We start from the raw sequence: 19,976 nt of genomic DNA on the forward strand, positions 1-19,976 counted from the left end.
CAAACCATAGCCAAAATACGTGAACGAAAAAAAGAAAAAAGGAAAACAAAAAGAACCCGAAACGGAATAAAGAAGACAGATGGTCAGCGGCGTCGAGTGGTGGTCTTTGGTGAGATCTGCGACATTGAGTGGTGTATGTTGTGGAAGATGAATTGAAAAGACAGAGAGAGATATTTGTGATGAGGAGAGAGAAAACAAGAATAAAATAACAATATATATTTAGCAATTGTTGTCCGTACCGTCTCATATTTGAGACGGTACTGTAATATGTTGTAAAAATTTGACACATTCAACACATCTAATAAAGTTTTTTTTTTTAATATTTAATATGTCAAATGTCAAATATTATAGCATTTAACATATATGAGAGGAGGTAATGTGCAAAACAGCTATCCAAAAGAATTGTATATAGTTAGTTAAGCAACATTTGAAACAATAAAGGAAAGTAGCATCTCGAGTTTTAGAAACTCGAGATCCATATTACAAAAAGGCCACATAGTTCTCGAGTCTTTAAGACTTGAGTTTCATGCGAAAAAAATTTCACCTATAGTGGCGTTTTTAAGCCTTTCAGTGACGTTTTAAAGCCCTATAGCGGCGTTTTCCTGGAAATTTTTTTTTTCGTAAGTACAGATTTATGGAGTCCTATAGTGGCGTTTTTAAGCCCTATAGTGACGTTTTATAGACCTATAGCGGCGTTTTTATTCAATTTATGGAAATCGAGTCTTTAAAACTCGATTTTCAGCTTATTTTTTTTCCACTTTAAACTAATCCACTTACAAATCGAGACTTAAAAACTCGATTTTTATCTTAAAACTCGAGTTTTAGACACTCAAGATACTAGTTTTCAAAATTGTTTTGAAACGTGACAATTAACTAAATTTTTTAATATTTATTGTTATTTAGAAAAAAAATTCTATATGAGAGCCACTAAGGATGCTCTTATATTAAGTAAATTTTATGGCATTCATATCCTCAGTCGTGAAAAAAAGGAGAAAGCACTAGCAGTAAGTCATATTTTAATGAAAGCCGCCTGACCAACCTCTTGGCTATAAACTGACGCTCTCTTCCAAGTCTCTTTGCACTCACACTTATTTTTGCATTTCTCTCATTTGCTTCAACACCCAGAGTTCTGTGACGATGGCGGGCGAGGTGGTTCTGTTGGATTTCTGGCCTAGCCTGTATGGGATGAGGGTCAGGATTGCTCTGGCTGAGAAGGGTATCAAGTATGAGTCCAAGGAAGAGGACTTGAGCAACAAGAGCCCTCTGCTTTTAGAGATGAACCCCATTAACAAGCAGATCCCAGTTCTCATCCACAACGGGAAGCCTGTGTGTGAGTCCCTCATCATTGTTCAGTACATAGACGAGGTCTGGAACGATAAGTCTCCATTGCTTCCCTCTGATCCTTACCAGAGAGCTCAAGCCAGGTTCTGGGCTGATTTTGTTGATAAAAAGGTACTACCTTTGTGAAATTCTTACAACTCCTAGAGTTTTATCATTTGATAAGTAGTCTAAGATACTGGGTCTTGTTCTTTATCCGTTAAGTTCTTCATCAAGGATTTCATGTATTTGAGGAAGATTAAATGACAACCTAAAATATAAAATTCAGAAAATTACATGAAAATTTTTAGAAAAAATTTAAATTAACAGTGGACAAAAGGCAACCCCATACTCTGTCCTGCATCATCTTCAGAATCCACGGAAAAAAAAAAAATGATTTCCAACTAAAATATGATTTCCTACTGAAATTAAGGTAGTTTTTTGAGATATGGAGCTTTTATATTGGCCTTTCAATTCTAATTGAAATCTATTATTCCTCGGTTAAAGGTTTTAAGAATTTCTTTTATTACTAGAGTAGTTCTCCTTGTGGATTCAAGAGTCTCTTACATCTGCTCCTGCAGTTCACACTCAATTTCAAGTTTTTGTTTCCAATCCTAGGAGATCCTAGCAGTGAATTAACTTAAACGCCCAAGTGATTACTAAGATGTCTTTCAGAAAAAGGGGACAAAAATTGAAAGAAATAAGATCAGTGAGAAAAAGAAGGAAAAAAAATTTGATGGTTTATATTTGCTTTTCATTGACCATGTTCAATTTATGTAGTTGTTGGGTACCAAATTCAAACATTATTTCTTTCCACTCTTAGCATTAGTCATGTTCAAGACCCGTTCGTTTGTAAGTCACTAATTAAAATAAAAGTTAGGAGAGTTCTGTAGTCTCTCTCTATCATACAATCAAGAACATATTTTACGGGCCTTTCCCACTTGCTAAGGTCTAGAGAAATATTCAGTTTGCCCAGTAGACTTGATTTGAAATTCATTACTGTCATTGCTAATTCTAGTAATACAATGTGTGGAAAATTCAGGTTTCTGGAGCTGCGAAGAAGTTATGGAGCACAACAGGAGAAGAGCAAGAGGCAGGCAAGAAGGAATTCATTGAATTCTTAAAGACATTGGAGGTGGAGCTTGGTGACAAGCCTTACTTTGGGGGTGAAACATTTGGGTATGTGGACCTTTCTCTTATCACTTTCTACAGCTGGTTCCATGCCTACGAGGTCTTAGGCAATATCAATATAGAGGCGGAGTGCCCCAAGATTATCGCGTGGGCTAAGAGGTGCTTGCAGAAGGAGGCTGTGGCCAAGACTCTTCCTGACCAGAAGAAGGTTTATGAGTTTGTTGTTCAGTTGAGGAAAATGTTTGTTTCAGAGTAGAATAATGATTAGGCCTCAATCTGGAAGTGCTAGCATATGATGGTTTTGGATGGTTATGAAATAGCGTTGTTTTTTTGTGATGTTTAAGTTTGGATTTGTTCCATTAGTGTCCGTTTAGCTTGCAATACACTTTGATGTGTCTGCTGAGCATTTCTAGAGGGCATGTATTGTACTGTTTAACTTGTAAGTTACTTTGGTTTGTCTCTGCTGAGCCTTAGATCTAAAGGGCTTGTACTGAATCATAAATAAGAAAGACACTTTGTTGTGTGAGCTAAATTTTAGATCGAACTTTACCATTTTGCCATCAAGTGAATACAAAAGTATTGGTACCAACAATCCGAGAAAACAAAACTTTTTACTTTTTACAATATTTTTTACACTCTTAACATAAAATGTTGTGATTGGGACAATTGCAAAAGTGGCATATGTATTGTTAACATAAAATGTTGTAATTGGGACAATTGCAAAAGTGGCATATGTATTGTACTGTTTAACTTGTAGGTTACTTTGGTTTGTCTCTGCTGAGCCTTAGATCTAAAGGGCTTGACCGAATCATAAATAAGAAAGACACTTTGTTGTGTGAGCTAAATTTTAGATCGAACTTTACCATTTTGCCATCAAGTGTATACAAAAGTATTGGTACCAACAATCCGAGGAAACAAAACTTTTTACTTTTTACAATATTTTTTACACTCTTAACATAAAATGTTGTGATTGGGACAATTGCAAAAGTGGCATATGTATTGTTAACATAAAATGTTGTAATTGGGACAATTGCAAAAGTGGCATGTGTATTGTACTGTTTAACTTGTAAGTTACTTTGGTTTGTCTCTGCTGAGCCTTAGATCTAAAGGGCTTGTACCGAATCATAAATAAGAAAGACACTTTGTTGTGTGAGCTAAATTTTAGATCGAACTTTACCATTTTGCCATCAAGTGTATACAAAAGTATTGGTACCAACAATCCGAGGAAACAAAACTTTTTACTTTTTACAATATTTTTTACACTCTTAACATAAAATGTTGTGTTTGGGACAATTGCAAAAGTGGCATATGTATTGTTAACATAAAATGTTGTAATTGGGACAATTGCAAAAGTGGCATATGTATTGTACTGTTTAACTTGTAAGTTACTTTGGTTTGTCTCTGCTGAGCCTTAGATCTAAAGGGCTTGTACCGAATCATAAATAAGAAAGACACTTTGTTGTGTGAGATAAATTTTAGATCGAACTTTACCATTTTGCCATCGAGTGTATACAAAAGTATTGGTACCAACAATCTGAGGAAACAAAACTTTTTACTTTTTACTTTTTACAATATTTTTTACACTCTTAACGTAGAATGTTGTGATTGGACAATTGCAAAAGTGGCATAAGTAATGGTTTCATGTGTTCCAATAACAAGTTGTTATCTTAGCAAGTTTTGAAAAATATTGTGAAAAAAAATTATCAATGGTATATTATATGGTCATACAAAATAAAAAGCATTACATATGTAGTGAATAATCAGAAATAATAATAATAATAATAAATACGTTCATGTCACCCAAGTAATAATTAATAAGTGTATAATCACATATGAGAATCAATTCGTCAAATTCATGTGAAATATTTTGTTTTTTTCTTTCTATAGGCAAAAATTGAAAAACATATCTTTATTCCAATATCTTTTGGTGGAACAACTTTTCTAGTAAAGTCAATTGAATAATTAAGGCACAAATCCATTCAATCTATCATAATAAAATAGAGTTTATAACACTGTTTTGAAGATTGGAGATCGGTAAGATCCATAAAAGAAACTACTTAGATTACTGCACATAAAACATTTTCACAATCTTATGGTTGTGAATTAAATTTTTTAAGATTAGTGCTCTTATTTATTTTATTTTTTTCCCTAGCTGTTAACATGTTTCTAATCCATGTAAAGGCCAATCACAAAATAATATTTGTTCACTTATGGCCACCTTGCATTTCATGGAGATCTATTAAGTAAACAATATGCTTTTATTTTTAAGAAGTAAGCAATATGCTATTTCTTCAATTCGCACAGGGATTGTTGCAATGCATGAAGCAAGTTGTGAATTTTCATTAATCAAAGATAACTCGGCAATATTATACGAAGACAATGTTGTTTGTATCACTTATATTAGACATTCATTTCCAATAAAAAGTTCCCATAAATGTTTTGTAAATCAATACCGTAATTAAGACATTCGTTAACTTTTCCCACAATTTAATGGTTTACTTTTGATAGACTAAAGGCATAGTTTTGAGGATTCTTACTAGTGTTGAGCTGGGTGTGATTGTAAGAAATGCAATGAGGTTTGTGTAGTCAGTGGTGGTTAATATGTTTGTAGATTGAGATTGTTGATTTTTTTAGGCTATTAAAATAATAATATAGTATGATATGATTGGGCCTATTGTATGACAGGTTTATGTGAATTTTAACTGCTACCTTAACAACCAACTTGGATAGCAAAGCTTGTGATGTAGGGAAACATAAATTTTTAATATGAGATGAAATAAAAATGACATTAAACTTAAAGGACAAAGTTTAGTTACAAAATTGGTTGTAATATAAGGCTATAACCTTACTCAATATCATTCACATTACTACATATTTTGAAAATCTAACTACTAAATTGGATATTATTTACTATATGATTTATTATGTTTACATTTTATGCATAATTTTAAACTACAAAAACTTGCGATTTAAACAATTTATTGATGACATAGTTATTAATCTTTTATTTAATAGAAATTTTGCAAGTATAGAGGATATAAGAAAAAAATGTAATCCAACAATGAATTTATCAAAATTCATCTCCAATAAAAAGATATTGAATAAGGTTGTGTCTTATACTACAACCAATTTTATTGTTAAACTTTATTCAAACTTAAATTATGGGATGTATAATTTAGTTAAAAAGAAAATATTTTACTGGAAAAAACTATCGAAACTCTTTAGAAATGTAAAAGTGATTAAAATATATTATCACAAAATTTTCAAAATTCTTTTGCAACTAAAATGAATACTAATCTTTATTTATTTATATTTTTTGAGAAAAAATAAAGAAATACTAAACTGTATAAGCAAAAGTGGGAAAAAATGCTTGGAAAAATTGTGTCAATGATATTTGTTCAAAGCGATATTTTCTTAATGACGAAAGCAATGAAGTTGACTAGTTGTGGAGGCCTCTCTATCATACTTCTCCAGTTTTGGTCCAGCGTGTTTGGATTGCGCTAGCTGAGAAGGGCATCAAGTATGAGTACAAGGAAGAGGACTTGAAGAACAAGAGCCCACTGCTTTTAGAGATGAATCCCAGTTCTTATACACAACAGAAAACCAGTGTGTGAGTCTCTTGTCGTTGTTTAGTACATAGATAAGGTCTGGAATGACAAGTCTCCATTATTGCCCTCTGATCCTTTCTAGAGAGCTCAAGCCAGGTTCTAGGCTGATTTTGTTGATACAAAGGTACATTTTGTGCATTTTCTTTTCATTATATGTTATTATCCTAAAGTTTATTTTTCTTAACTTCTCAGAATGATAACTGGTAAGAAAATTGTTTGTTTTTAGACCCTTTAAAACACACTCAGATTAACCTAGTAAATTAGCCAAGTGATTACTTAGTCAAATTTTAGATCTAGGTTAACACAAATACATCATATCAATGTAAAATGTAGAAAATAAAGAACACAAAGATATGATGACCTAGGAAACCAAACCGGTAAAAACCTGAGGAAGATTTAACCTAGCTATCCTCAAGGTAAAACTGAATCCATTATGAAAGAATTGAAGTTTACACAATAGCGACTTAGACCACTAACATCTTATTGCTACCTCAAGTAGGAAACTTACTACCATGACCACGTGACAACTCCGAGTCCACAGATTACTTCTTTCTTGGATTCTCAGCAAGTACAAGCACTCCCGCTTGTGTATCTTTAAGCTCTTATTGCAGCAACTAAATCGATCACCAAGCTCTTGACATAATCTTGAATCTTAAAAACCCTAAATATGTGTGAAGGCAAACACCTCTTGATCTCACAAAAGATTCACACACATAGCATAAAGAGCAACATAAAAACGTGGCTAGGGTTTTCCCTTTTATACTTAAGACAAAACATAAAACCTTACACGTCAAATAGGCTTGGGCTGAATTGGAAATTCTGCAGAAAAAACAATCTATACGACTTTTGATCGGTTGAGTCTAATTCTCGATCGATCGAACCAGGCAGATTTAATCAATAAATCCTACAGTACACTTGATTCAAACTTTACTCATAAACACATTTTGAGCAAGTCTAAAACATGACTAAGACCTATTTTGATCATGGTTTGCCAACATTACAAAATGAAGTTCTAATATATTAGTTCCTAATTACTTAGAACCTAACAAACTCCCTCCTTGGCAATCCGTGACAAAACACAAACTTAACAAAAAGCTCAAAGTTTACAAAGAATAGCCCATAATAGCAAATATTGCCCATTACAACAAATTCAACCTAACTACTACCTATCAATTGCAAGTGTAGACAGCAGCACGACTGAATCAACCTGTATATTTCCTGAAACACTCAACAAACGCATAAACGCATGTGTGGAAAATACAAGTAAAACATAAATAACTACTTGATTTCACAAGACACAAAATAAAAACATACATCATGAATAACCTCATAAATATAAATCAATAAGTAATGTGAAACAAGAAACATATACAAACAATGTATCTCCCCCTATCATGAATAACCCAATCAAAACAAAGAATACATCAAAAGCCAAAAATGTAAATACACAATGAAGCACCTAGATACAATCTAATAGCTTCACAGGCTCCACAAATACAAAAATCTCCCCCTAACTACAAAAACCCTCTACAAATGTACTCCCCCTTTTTGTGATGGAATGCCAAAGAGCAATTAAAATCCATCATCAAAAGGAGGTGGCGGAGGTGATCGTCTAAAATGCTCCAATTCTGCTCACAAAGCACGGATCTCATCAAGCATGTCCACCAAAAGCTGACCATGAGCCGTTTGAACGATCATGACAGTCTCCAACATATGTTGAATGTCTGAATCATTCGAGGTAAAAGGTGGAGGAACAGCAATAGCAGTAGTAGCAACAAGATCTACAGACTCTTCAGCCATAGTATCACTTGTAGAAGAGGGAAGAGGAGGTGCAACACCGAAAGGCTCAACCCTAGGATGTTTAGAGATAGCTCTTAACTGAGCAGCCCTCTGCCTAAGAAATGTGGCACCTATGGGAGCGACTATGTGAATGGGCTCAGTCGTGGGGAAATCCTCTAACCCTAAATGTAACAAAATCCTATGGATAAAGACGGAAAAGAAAAGAGCACGAGCAGTATAAGAACTCCTATAAACCTCATTCACAGAACGAAGAAACAGATGAAGAAAACTAATAGAAGCATTAGTAACAAGATCGTACAAAAATGCACAACGCTTTAAAGGAATGGTGTGCAGATGAGAGATAGGCCACAATGAATGACAAGCAATCCTGAAGAAGAGATAATGAGTCTTAGTGAGCTCAGTAGTAGTGATCTGAGGATCAGAACCCCATTGGATAGAAGGTCCAGTGATGTATGACATGATGTCATCAAGAGGTAGAGACTCATCATAGGGGTAGACAGGATGCTGGACCACAAGTACCCCAAGAGCAGCAGCCACTACCGAAGGGGTAATGGTGTACTCTTCACCTCATATCCAACTCTTTACTAAAGTGTTGGAATCATAGACGTGGATAGAGAGATTTGAGTAGAACTCTCTAATTAAGGTAGCTAGAGGTGGATGATCAATATCCAACAATGGTAGCCAGCCCCTACGCTCAAAATTAGCCTTAATGGCAGGATCAAGCTCATCTAACAAAACCTTTCTCTCAGCCTAAATGTTTCTCTTAAGGTTCAGCTTCTCAAAAGTCTCTTGGTGTTTCTCACTCAAGAAATGCTCACTCTCAAAGGAAAGAGAAGATGAAGAGGAAGCTTTCCTATTGGCTCTAATCTTCCTAGACATAGTGCTAAGAATAGGAAGGACACACAGAAAATGACCAAAAAAGAAACAAGAGAAAAACAAAGGGCAGACTGCAAGTCAGCACAAAAAAATATAGAAATAACAATCTATATAATGCATGAACAGTATAATGTTATGATGTGTGGTCTAATGCAGTGAGAATAAGTTCAATTGAAGTTTAAAATCACAAAATTGGCTTGAGCATAGAGTTTATAACAAAAACCTCAAAATTTGAAAAACCACTTGTTCAATTTTAAAGAAATTGACCAATTTATCATTAAACAATATAAATAACACAAACTAATGATCATATGAATTAATTCAACCAACCAATTTCATCAATTTAAACTAATTGAACAAAATTCCCAATTCGAGTATATTCAAGCCCTAGACTTTTCAATTTCCTACAAATCACCAAATTGATTAAATTAAACCATCAAGAACAGTTATATAGCATCTTATAACAAAAACCCACTGATCAACTTTAAGAAAAACAGCTTGAATCATCAAAAATCGCAAAAATCCATTGGTTCGAAATTTTCCCAAAATTGCATGATTTAATGCATGAAAAATGAAAATAAATGCAAAAGGAAGGGTAAAAAGGTCTTATCGGCCTTAGAGGAGAAAAAAGGGCAAAACGACAAAAAATTTCTTTGGTAGACTTGACCGATCGAATGAGAGAGAAAAGTGATTCAAAAGAGTTTGAAATAGTGGAAACCACATGAAAACAAAAGTTTTTAAAAAACTGTCATCACGATTTTCGATTGATCGAAAAATAGATTCGATCGATCGAAAATGCTTCGATTGATCCATTAGCAATTGAGCACCAGTTGAAACAAACAGAGGCTGAAATGTTTTTCGACCAATCGAAATTATGGAAAAATCAAAGGTTTGAAAAACAAAGCAATATTATGCAAAAACTCCTCAAATCATTGAATTTTAGGAATAAAATGCATGAGTATGAGATGAAATGCTTTTCAAAAACACATGAATTGAACCCAGTTTTCTCAAAATTAAGATTTTCAATCAATTCTACTTAAATTCTCAAACATTAAACATGTTTTGCATAAGATTCAAGGAATTTTCAAACTTGGTTGGTCAAACCAAAAACACACACAATAACATGTACTAAGTTTAGCAAAGAGTAACTTGTGTAGTGTGTGCAACTAGCAAAAGCTTGAGATACATGTGGGGTGATATGAAAATAGAAATCAAGCACAATTTCTACAAAATTTATCACATAGATTTGAAAGAGACTATCACCTAAAGAGTTACATCATATAACTCTCACATCTCCTAGAATAAAAGCTTGCAATGATGTAAGTTTCTTGATTTGCCTCATAGTATACACACCAATTTTATTTGATCAGAAACTTATCAATAATAGCTGGGATAATGTACATACCAATTTTAGCATTTAAACTGAGGCTACACCTTATGTTCTTTTTGTGTATGTGCTACACTTTCTTGAGCACAAAAAATCTTACGATATGCACTAAGGTGTTCATGATTGGCTAGTAAACAGTGGTGAGATGGTTATTTATGCATTTCTCAATAAGTTCAAGTCTGACAATCAAAATCATATGACTTCAAGATCAAGATCATGTGATCAAAAACTATAAACTTCGTCCCACACAAAATGCACTACAAGGCTTCAACTAGTAAGGTGTAATAAATAAGCTCATCCAAGCTAAACAAGGTACAAAGAAATGTCATGTGAAAATAAATTGGCCAACCTTATTTTCAAAACCAAGAAAATAATACAAAAACACATATTGCTTCCTTTTCCCTTCCCTTTTTTTTTTCTTTTTAATTTTTTAATTTTTTTTTATTTTTTATATTTTGAAAAGAAAAAACAAAAATGATCCTACAATGAAATGAATGAGTATTATGCAATGCAAATCTTAGAAAAAAAAAATGGTCACCAAGAATAGAGCGATGAAGCATAAGGACCATGTCAGAAACACTCAATTAGATTGAGCATTTTGCATCCAAAGGCATCCAAAACTTTTTAGATGCACCTTGAGCACTGGAGTTCTTATTCACATTAGAATTCTAAGCAACTCCAGGATTGTAATAAAGGTTTAAAATCTTTACCAACTCACCAATGAGTACCATAGGATCTTGTGCTTAAGGCATAGGTACTTTTGGTTTATTTGCTCGCTTAACAGCTTGCAACTTGAAATAGTTTGGACGAATGTGCCCAGACTTTCCACAAAAATGACAAACCCAGGCAGGTTTCTTATGTGATTTGTCCTTAGAAAGGGTAGACTTATTAGGTTTAGACTCTTTGAGATCAACCCTAATATTCCTAAAAGGTGAAACTTCTATGGGTTTGACAACCTCACTAATAGGGGGTTCAGTAGAAGAAGAAGGAACAAAGTTTGTGGAATGGGGTGCAGACACATTGATGCTTTCTACAAAACCTAACACAGTTTTGTCAGAGGGAGACTTTTGAACACTCAGCATGTGATCAAGTTTGGAGCTTGTAGACCTATTAGTTTGTTCTCTAGCAACAGATAATTCAAGTTCCAAGTTCTTAACTTTATCAAGCAAAAGCATGTTCTCAGTCTTCACATTAAGCAACAATTCATTTGCATTAAACAGTTTCACAAGCAAATTTTTCTTTTCGAGTTCAAGAGATGCAATTTTCTTTAAGCCTAAATCAACACTCCTTTGCAACAACTTTGCAAAGTTTATTGTAGGCTTCTTATAAATTTGCATCCTCAGAGAGTTCCCCATCAGAAGGGTTCTCCTCAACAGCAACACTTTCATCAACTACAGCAGTAGCAGTGAAAGCAATGAAGTTTCCATCCTCATCACTACCAGACTCATTGTCAAAAACTTCATCATCACTAAGGGTAATAGCCATAGCCTTACCCTTAGACCTCAAGAATGTAGGACATTCAGATTTCACATAACCATACCTTTGACACCCAAAACATTTTTGACCCATAGATTTATTAGAAGGTTAACCTACTTTCTCTTTAGGTTTTTCAATGTTATTAACCTTAGTGGGATTATTCCTCCTAAAATTTCTAGGTTCAGCAGTATTCTTACCTCTTGCCCTTCTATTATTGTTCCTAAGAAATTTTCTAAAGTTCTTGGCAAGGTAAGCAATCTTTGTAGCAAAGAGCTCACCATCAAATCCACTCACATCAACATCATCAACAGACTTAAAAGCCATTGATTTGGATTTGCTAGTCTTTGGTAGGTCTAACTCATAGGACTGAAGAGATCCTATAAGTTCATCAATAGGGATAGAGTCTACATCCTTACTTTCAGTGATGGCAATCACTTTGGGTTTAAAATCTTCATTCAAAGATCTAAAAATCTTCCTAACAATTTTAGTTTGATCATAGATTTCACCTAGATTATAAGCAAAATTAACAATATCATCAAGCTTAGAATAGAATTCATTAAAAGATTCATCATCAGACATCCTAATGCTTTCAAATCTAGAAGTTAATTGCTGCAACTTATTAATTTTAACAGCCTTTGTGCCTTCATGCACAGTTTGGAGGATATCCTGAGCAGTATGAGCAACCTCAACATTAGAGATTCTCTTAAATTCTTACATAGAAACAGCATTAAATATAGCATTTATAGTTTTGCTATTGAAAGCGGCTGCTTCTTTTTGAGAAGTTTGCCACTTACTAACAGGAGTAGTGGGTTTCTCCCTTCCGTATTCAATGGAGTTCCAGACTTTCTCATCAATATATTTCAGGAATGTTTTCATCCTTACTTTCCAATAAGCATAGTTATTCCCATCAAAGTGAGGTGGAATAACAAGAGAGTGTTCGTGTTCCATGACAACTGTGGTCAAGGATTAGCTCAGAGATCAAAGGATCTACAACAAGAGATCTACCTGCTCTAATACCACTTGTTTGTTTTTAGACCCCTTAAAACACACTTAGATTAACCTAGTAAATTAGCCAAGTGATTACTTAGTCAAATTTTAGATTTAGGTTAACACAAATATATCATATCAATGTAAAGTGTGAAAAATAAAGAACACAAAGATATAATGACCCAGGAAACCAAACTAGTAAAAACTTGGGGAGGATTTAACTTAGCTATCCTTAAGATAAAACCGAATCCATTATGAAAGAATTGAAGTTTACACAATAGCGACTTAGACCACTAACATCCTATTGCTACCTCGAGTAGAAAACTTACTACCATGACCATGTGACAGCTCCAAGTCCACGGATTACTTCTTTCTTGGATTCCCAACAAGTACAAGTACTCTCGCTTATGTAACTTTAAACTCTTATTGCAGCAACTAAATCGATCACCAAGCTCTTGACATAATCTTGAATCTTGGAAACCCTAAATATGTGTGAAGGCAAACACCTCTTGATCTCATAAAAGGTTCACACACATAGCATAAGGAGCAACATAAAAATGTGGCTAGGGTTTTCCCTTTTATACTTAAGACAAAACATAAAACCCTACATGTTAAACGGGCTTGGGCTGAATTGGAAATTCTACAGAAGAAACAATCTGCACGACTTTCGATCAGTCGAGTCTAATTCTCGATCGATCGAGCTAGGCAGATTTAACCAATAAATCCTGCAGTACACTCGATTCCAACTTTACACATAAACACACTTTGAGCAAGTCTAAAACAAGAACTACCTGTTTTGATCATGGTTTGCCAACATTACAAAATGAAGTTCTAATACATTAGTTCCAATTACTTAGAACCTAACAAAAGTGATATGATTAAAGAGTGGAAGAAGAAAAAAAAAATTGACAAAGTAGAACCAAAAATAACTTTACTAAAGGTAATAAATAAAAGGGTAGAAAGCATGATTTTAGATAGAATAGAATAAAGTAGTAGAATATATGTGTAACTTTGGAAGGTTTTATTACTTGGTGTCCCATATATATGTGGTCACTTTTTTTTTTTTTTTTGCTAGTGCTACATATTTAAATTAATATAGGTTAGGATTATTAGAAGTTCGTTGGACTCAATTAAAATAAAAAAATTGTGGGAGAGCATAGAACAAAAATGTGGGTAGCACTTTTTTGGCCCTGCAAAAGGTATCAGCCAACCTTGATTTACCAAGGAGAGTCCAATATTCATGTTATATTTTGCAGAGTAATATTATGTAAATTTTTATTAGGTTGAAAAGTTTTTAATAGTTCTTATATGACTCATCATTGATCACTTGTTTACTTACCACAACAGTCTACCACATTAATAAGTGTTAAAGTTTTTTGTCCATAGACCCTCTCTTTGGAGTCCAGTAGGTTGTTATGTTTCTTTTTAAATAGAGTCCAGTCGTCATGTTACCATTAAGTAGAGGCAAGTACTCCCGCTCAACGCCACACGCAATCAAGAACATCTTATATGGGTCTCCCCCCTTACAAAGATTTAAAGAAATATTCTTCTAGGCTAGTACATGTAATTTAAAATTCATTATTGAAATTACTGTTATTGTTCATCTTGTTATATAATCTATGGAAAGTGTTAATAGAATGTGAGTGGAATACGTACGTAGGTTTATCAAGTATCAAGGAAGGTATGGACCATAAAAGGAAAGGAGTTAGAGGCAGCAAAGGACTCTTATCCCTTTCTACACCTAGTACTATTCTATTGAGACCTTAGGGGGTTCCAAAATTAAGGCATAGTGCTCCAAGATTGTTGCATGGGCTAAGAGGTATATGTAGAAAGAGACTATCGCTAAGACCCTTCCTGACCAGAAGAAGGTTTACAAGCTTCATGGGCTGTTTAGGAAAAGGCTTGGTTTGGAGTAGACTAATGGTTAGTCCCAAATCTGGAAGTGCTATCATATTAGTGAGGTTTTTTTATGGTTAATTTTTTCTGGTTTCATGTTGTAATGTTTAAGTTTGGGTTTGTTTCTCTTTCCAACAAAAAAGTTTGGGTTTGTTTCATTCTTGTAAGTTGTAAAACCTGACGAGTCAAAAATTTATGATCGTCACTATGCGAAGATCGTCATTTTCCCAGAGAAGACGTTACGCATTTATTACAATCATTGATGACGAAATGTAACGGACGGAGCAATGGTCACAGAATGAGCTGTTAGGACATATGTGTTTCACATGTTAAGAACATATGTCTTGATTTTATGTAATTGGCTTATCCTTTGACAAAACGCACTTTACTTGTATTTGAGTAGATTTAGGATGTTTTAAATACTTCAAGAAACCTTGTTTCAAGATCAAGTATTGAAACTTTCAAGTCTATTCAAGAAAACAAGTTCAGAGTGCAAAATCATTAAAACTCGACAGCTGGTCGACAGCTGCATCTATCGAGCTTAAGGAAGCTGTTCTTCATTCGGTGTGCTTGACACCTGCTCGACAGCTGCTATCTGTCGAGGTTTAAGATTTTCAGAATTTTAATCTGATTTTCTTGGGATCCGTGAATATGTCTTTGGGCCTTCTTTTCTCCTAAACCTAAACATATAAAAGGATCAGTTTAAGGGCCATCAAACAGTTCACAAGTTGCACAAGCTTTGAGCGAACTCTGTTCAAGCAAATTGTGACCGGAGACGAAGTTCTTGCCCTAGTTCATCTCTTTCTCTTGAAGAAGTTGTTGTGTATGTGCACCGTAAGGTTTTGTGACCAAGCATCTTCTTGATCTTCATCGTGTGGATGAACTGAAGAACTTTGCAACCAACAACCTTCTTAGTTGGTGATTGAAGTCGCATACTGGGATCTGCGCAATTGGTTAGTCACGTACTGAGAGTTGTGCATCGAAAAGGGAACTGTCATTACAAAACAAGTCCAATTGGGTATTGGAGTAAGGATTCAACTGTAGGTTGGTAAGGTACTTGGATTCCTTTACTTGTAACCGCTTGTTGTGATAATAGTGGAGTTTCGGGAGTAATGACCTAAAAATCACCCGATGGGGTTTTTGCCGTTAGGTTTTCCCCATTCGTAAACAAATCACCGTGTTATTTATTTTTTGCTGCATTATTAGTTTATTGGTGATTTGTTTGTACTACCACACGTTTGCATGATAAATTGATTAATTAATAACTTGGCTAATTAATTAATTAATTTCTATCACAAGGGGTCATTCAGTTTGTGGCCTATCATGAGCTGTGAACTTCAGACAAAGATTCTGTAACACACTAGCTGTTGAGCATAAATACAGTGATTCATTGCCCATTGATAAGGCACTCAACTATAAAAGGGAAAGCACCAGAAACCCAAGGTACAAGAAAATCACATAGACAAATACTCTACGAAATCACTCTCCACTCATTTTCTCTCAATAATCTTTCTCCCTTACTAACTTAAGCTTCAGAGTCGGTTTGGATGACGCCACACCGGTATGTTACTCTTCAACCCAGATCATTTTGTAGGTTTTCCATCTACAGAGACAACCCCAGTCACAGCATCATCCATCCTCTATGACGAGGAGCTCAACTGTTGATTTTTTGCATCATCAGTTTGGCGTCATCTGTGGGGACGTTAATCATTCAAGCCATCTTTCCCAATGACAAAAGAGTTCCTCGAAGTACGAGATGGAAGAAGAGACTACACCTCAGCCAGATGTTGTGCAACAACAAATTTCTTGGCTAATGTGGAAGAGCTGACTCGCTATAACGAAGAACTGCGAAAGACAATGGAATCCCAAAACGCAAAATGTTGTCGAATAGGTGAAAACCAAAATGAAGAAGAATCAAACTTTGAAGTCAACATAAGGAAGGAGATGGATGAACTCAATAGTGCTATGGAGGACAAAGGCAGAGAGAATCTGGATGGGATGATTCGAATGACAGACTCACCATTCACTACTGAAGTATTGAACCGTCCCCCCCTACCAAAATTTTGTCTCCCACGATTGGAGTCGTATGACGGTTCCAAGCATCCCTTGGATCACATCAAATCATTCAAGATGCTGATGCTATTGCAGATGACCCTAGACAAGGTGATGTGTAGGGCATTCCTAACAACATTGAAAGGAGCAGCTAGGGTATGGTTCAACAAGGTACCCCTAGAAACTATTGCAGATTTTGAACAACTCAGAAGGGTTTTGTTAGTCATTTCATTAGGGGGCAAAGACATAAGAAGCCAATTGGCCATCTTCTCGACAACATTACTGATAGGAGATTTCTTCTTCTCAATCACTAAAAGTCCACCAAAAATAGTTACGGAGTTGCTCCGTAAAGCTTAAAAGTACATGAATGCAGAAGATACGGTGCTCGCAAAAGAAATGAAAGGAAAAAGGAAGAGAAACAATGGAACAAGCGACAATCGCGATAAGAAGAACGAGACACAAAGTGTTGGGCAAACCACAGGGAAAAAGAAGGAACTTCCAGATAGGAAACCCAAGATCACTAACTTCATTCCTCTAATAATGCCAATTGAGCTGGTCCTTATGTAGATAAGAGACGAATCCTCCCTACGATGGCTAAAGCCAATTAGCACTCTAGTAGAAAGAAGAGACAAGAGCAAGTATTGTAGGTTCTAGCAAGACCATGGGCATTGTATTGATGAGTGTAATCATTTGAAAGACCAGGTGGAGACTTTAATTCGGCAAGGGAAGTTACAGAAGTATGTTAGAAAGATGGAGCCCCATAGATACCAAAAGAAGGACGACCCCATAGATACCAAAAGAAGGACGACTAGGATAGAACTTCAGAGGTAAGGGATAGAAAACCCCCTTAGGAGAAATAAAGACAATCTTGAAAGGACTAAGGCAGGCGGAATTCTGAAGTCCCTGAAAAAAGCACAGGAGAGAGAAATAAATAGCGTCCATTCGCGGCTCCCTCCAATGAAGATGCCAAAGAATGTCGAGCTTGATATTGTCTTCTCAAAGAGAGACGGCCATGGCATTAGGCAACCCCATGAAGATCTGCTAGTAATCATGCTCAGAGTAGAAGAATTCAATATCCACTGGGTGCTCATTGACAAGGGAAGCTCGGTAGACATCATCTACTTGCCTACATTTTAGCAGATGAAGCTGGATAAGAAAAGGATCAGGCCTTTTACCTCACCTTTGGTAAGCTTTACACGGGATAGAATCGTCCCTAGAGGCATCGTCACTCTAACTGTAATTTCAGGAACTTACCCAACACAGGTCACCAAGGAAATTGATTTCCTTATAGTTGATTTCCCTTCAACATACAACATCATCTTGGGAAGACCTGCACTCAACAAACTAAGAGCAGCGATGTTAACTTATTACTTGAAGTTGATGTTTCCAACAACCCATGGAGTAGGAGAAATCAGAGGAGACCAAGTTCTAGCAAGAGAGTGCTATCAAGCTGCATTAGCATCGAGAGAGAATCACACGTGGATGATCGATGAACCGAAGCCCATCCTCGAACCATCAGAAACACCACAAGAAGTTGAGATCGTCCAAGGAGATTCGACAAAGGTATTGAAGATAGGAACTACACTCCCAACTTCAGAGAAGGAGGAAATGATTTCCTTCTTAAAGGCAAACCAAGATGTTTTCGCCTAGAAACACGAGGATATGCCTAGAATTGATAGGACAATCATACAACATTGTCTTAACATCAATTTGGAATGTAAACCTGTGCAGCAAAAACAGAGAATATTTGCGCCAGAATGCAACAAAGCTGTAATTGAAGAAGTATAGAAACTACTAGAAGTTGATTTCATCAGGGAAGTCTTTTATCTAGATTGGCTAGCAAACATGGTAATGGTAAAGAAGAGCAATGGAAAATGGAGAATGTGTGTTGACTTTACAGACCTAAACAAGGCCTACCCAAAAGATAGCTTTCCCTTGCCAAGGATTGATCAATTAGTAGACTCAATTGTTGGACACAAGCTCTTGAGTTTTATGGACGCATTTTCTGGATACAACCAAATTTTTATGGATGAAGAAAATTAAGAGAAGACCTCGTTTGTTACTAGCCAAGGGTTATACTACTACAAAGTTATGCCATTTGGACTGAAGAACGCAGGAGCCACCTACCAAAGATTGGTGAACCGTATGTTCTCTTACCATATTGGAAGGAATGTGGAAGTGTACGCAAACGATATGCTAGTGAAAAGCAAGGACGAAGCCAACCACTTTGACGATCTAAAAGAAACCTCCAACACATTATGTAAGTACCATATGAAATTAAACCTTGCAAAGTATGTTTTTGCTATTGCTTTAAGAAAGTTCTTGGGATTCATAGTGTCCCAACAAGGTATAGAGGCAAATCCAGACAAAGTAAAGGCAATAATCGAGGTCAAGTCATCAAAAACAGTAAAGGAGGTGCAAAGCTTGACAGGAAAGGTTGCAGCCCTAAACAGATACGTATCTAGGGCAACAGACAAGTGTATACAATTCTTCAAGGTATTGAAAAAAGCCTTTCAGTGGACTGACGAATGCAAGGACACCCTTGCCAAGTTAAAGGAGTACTTGATGAAGCCACCTCTGTTAAGCCTTTTGATGATGGGAGAGAAGCTATACCTCTACTTAGCAGTATCCAACACTGTAGTAAGTTCAACACCGATCAAAGAAGAAGGGAACATTCAGAAGCTAGTTTATTATACCAGCCAGGCATTCCAAGGAGCAGAGGCAAGTTACCCAAGGATGGAGAAGATAACTCTTGCATTATTGGTCGTCTCCAGAAAGCTCTATCCTTATTTCCAAGAACACCCCATCATTGTCATAACAGACCAGCCTATAAGAAAGACGATGAACAAGATAGATGCAACAAGATGACTCATTCAATGTGCAATTGAATTAGGCCAATTTGACATCGAATATTGGCCTTGAGTAGCAATCAAAGCCCAAGTGCTAGCGGACTTCATTGTAGAATTCACTTACCCCTATAAGGAAGAAGCACCCCTCCCATGGAAATATGGGCAGTCCAAATGGATGGGTCAGCCATGAAGAAAGTGGGAGGAGCAGGAGTAGTTCTCATATCTCCAGAAGGTGAAACGTTGAAATATGCAGTCAGCTTGCAATTCCTAGTAACAAATAACAAGGCAGAATACGAAGCACTGCTAACTAGGCTAAGTCTAGCAAAAGCTCTAGGAGCAAAGAGTCTTATCATCCAAGATGATTCTCAACTAATAATTGGGCAAGTGAAGGGAGATTACGAAGCCAAAGAAGAAAGAATGCAGAAGTACTTGAAGATCATCCAATGACTATCACAACATTTTGACAACCTAGACTTTATGCAAATCTCTCGGGCCAAAAGCATAGAAGCTGACTTCCTAACAAGATTGGTCTCGTCAGATAACTACAATGTGACCTCCAAACTATGCATAGAGATAAGGGGCCAACCAAACACAGAA

General features: G+C 35.7%; 1 protein-coding gene and 1 pseudogene across 1 annotated transcript; both read left to right on the forward strand.

Moving 5' to 3' along the window:
• Window positions 1-991: 991 nt before the first annotated feature.
• LOC115987005 (glutathione S-transferase U19-like) lies at window positions 992-2,992 on the forward strand. The gene is made up of 2 exons (XM_031110442.1): window positions 992-1,452; window positions 2,360-2,992. Exons 1-2 carry the CDS (start codon window positions 1,138-1,140, stop codon window positions 2,702-2,704), a joined length of 660 nt encoding a protein of 219 aa, XP_030966302.1. The 5' UTR covers window positions 992-1,137; the 3' UTR covers window positions 2,705-2,992.
• Window positions 2,993-5,609: 2,617 nt separating this feature from the next.
• LOC115985727 overlaps window positions 5,610-19,976 on the forward strand; it is a 73,799-nt pseudogene continuing 59,432 nt past the window's right edge.

Source organism: Quercus lobata, chromosome 4 (genome assembly GCF_001633185.2).
Source record: "Quercus lobata isolate SW786 chromosome 4, ValleyOak3.0 Primary Assembly, whole genome shotgun sequence".
Taxonomy (NCBI): Eukaryota; Viridiplantae; Streptophyta; class Magnoliopsida; order Fagales; family Fagaceae; genus Quercus; species Quercus lobata.

Coding starts and splice junctions, on each gene's coding strand:
- LOC115987005 (XM_031110442.1), top strand. CDS start 1,138: ATGGCGGGCGAGGTGGTTCTGTTGGATTTCTGGCCTAGCCTGTATGGG. Junction 1,453..2,359: donor CTGATTTTGTTGATAAAAAG/GTACTACCTTTG, acceptor TGGAAAATTCAG/GTTTCTGGAGCTGCGAAGAA.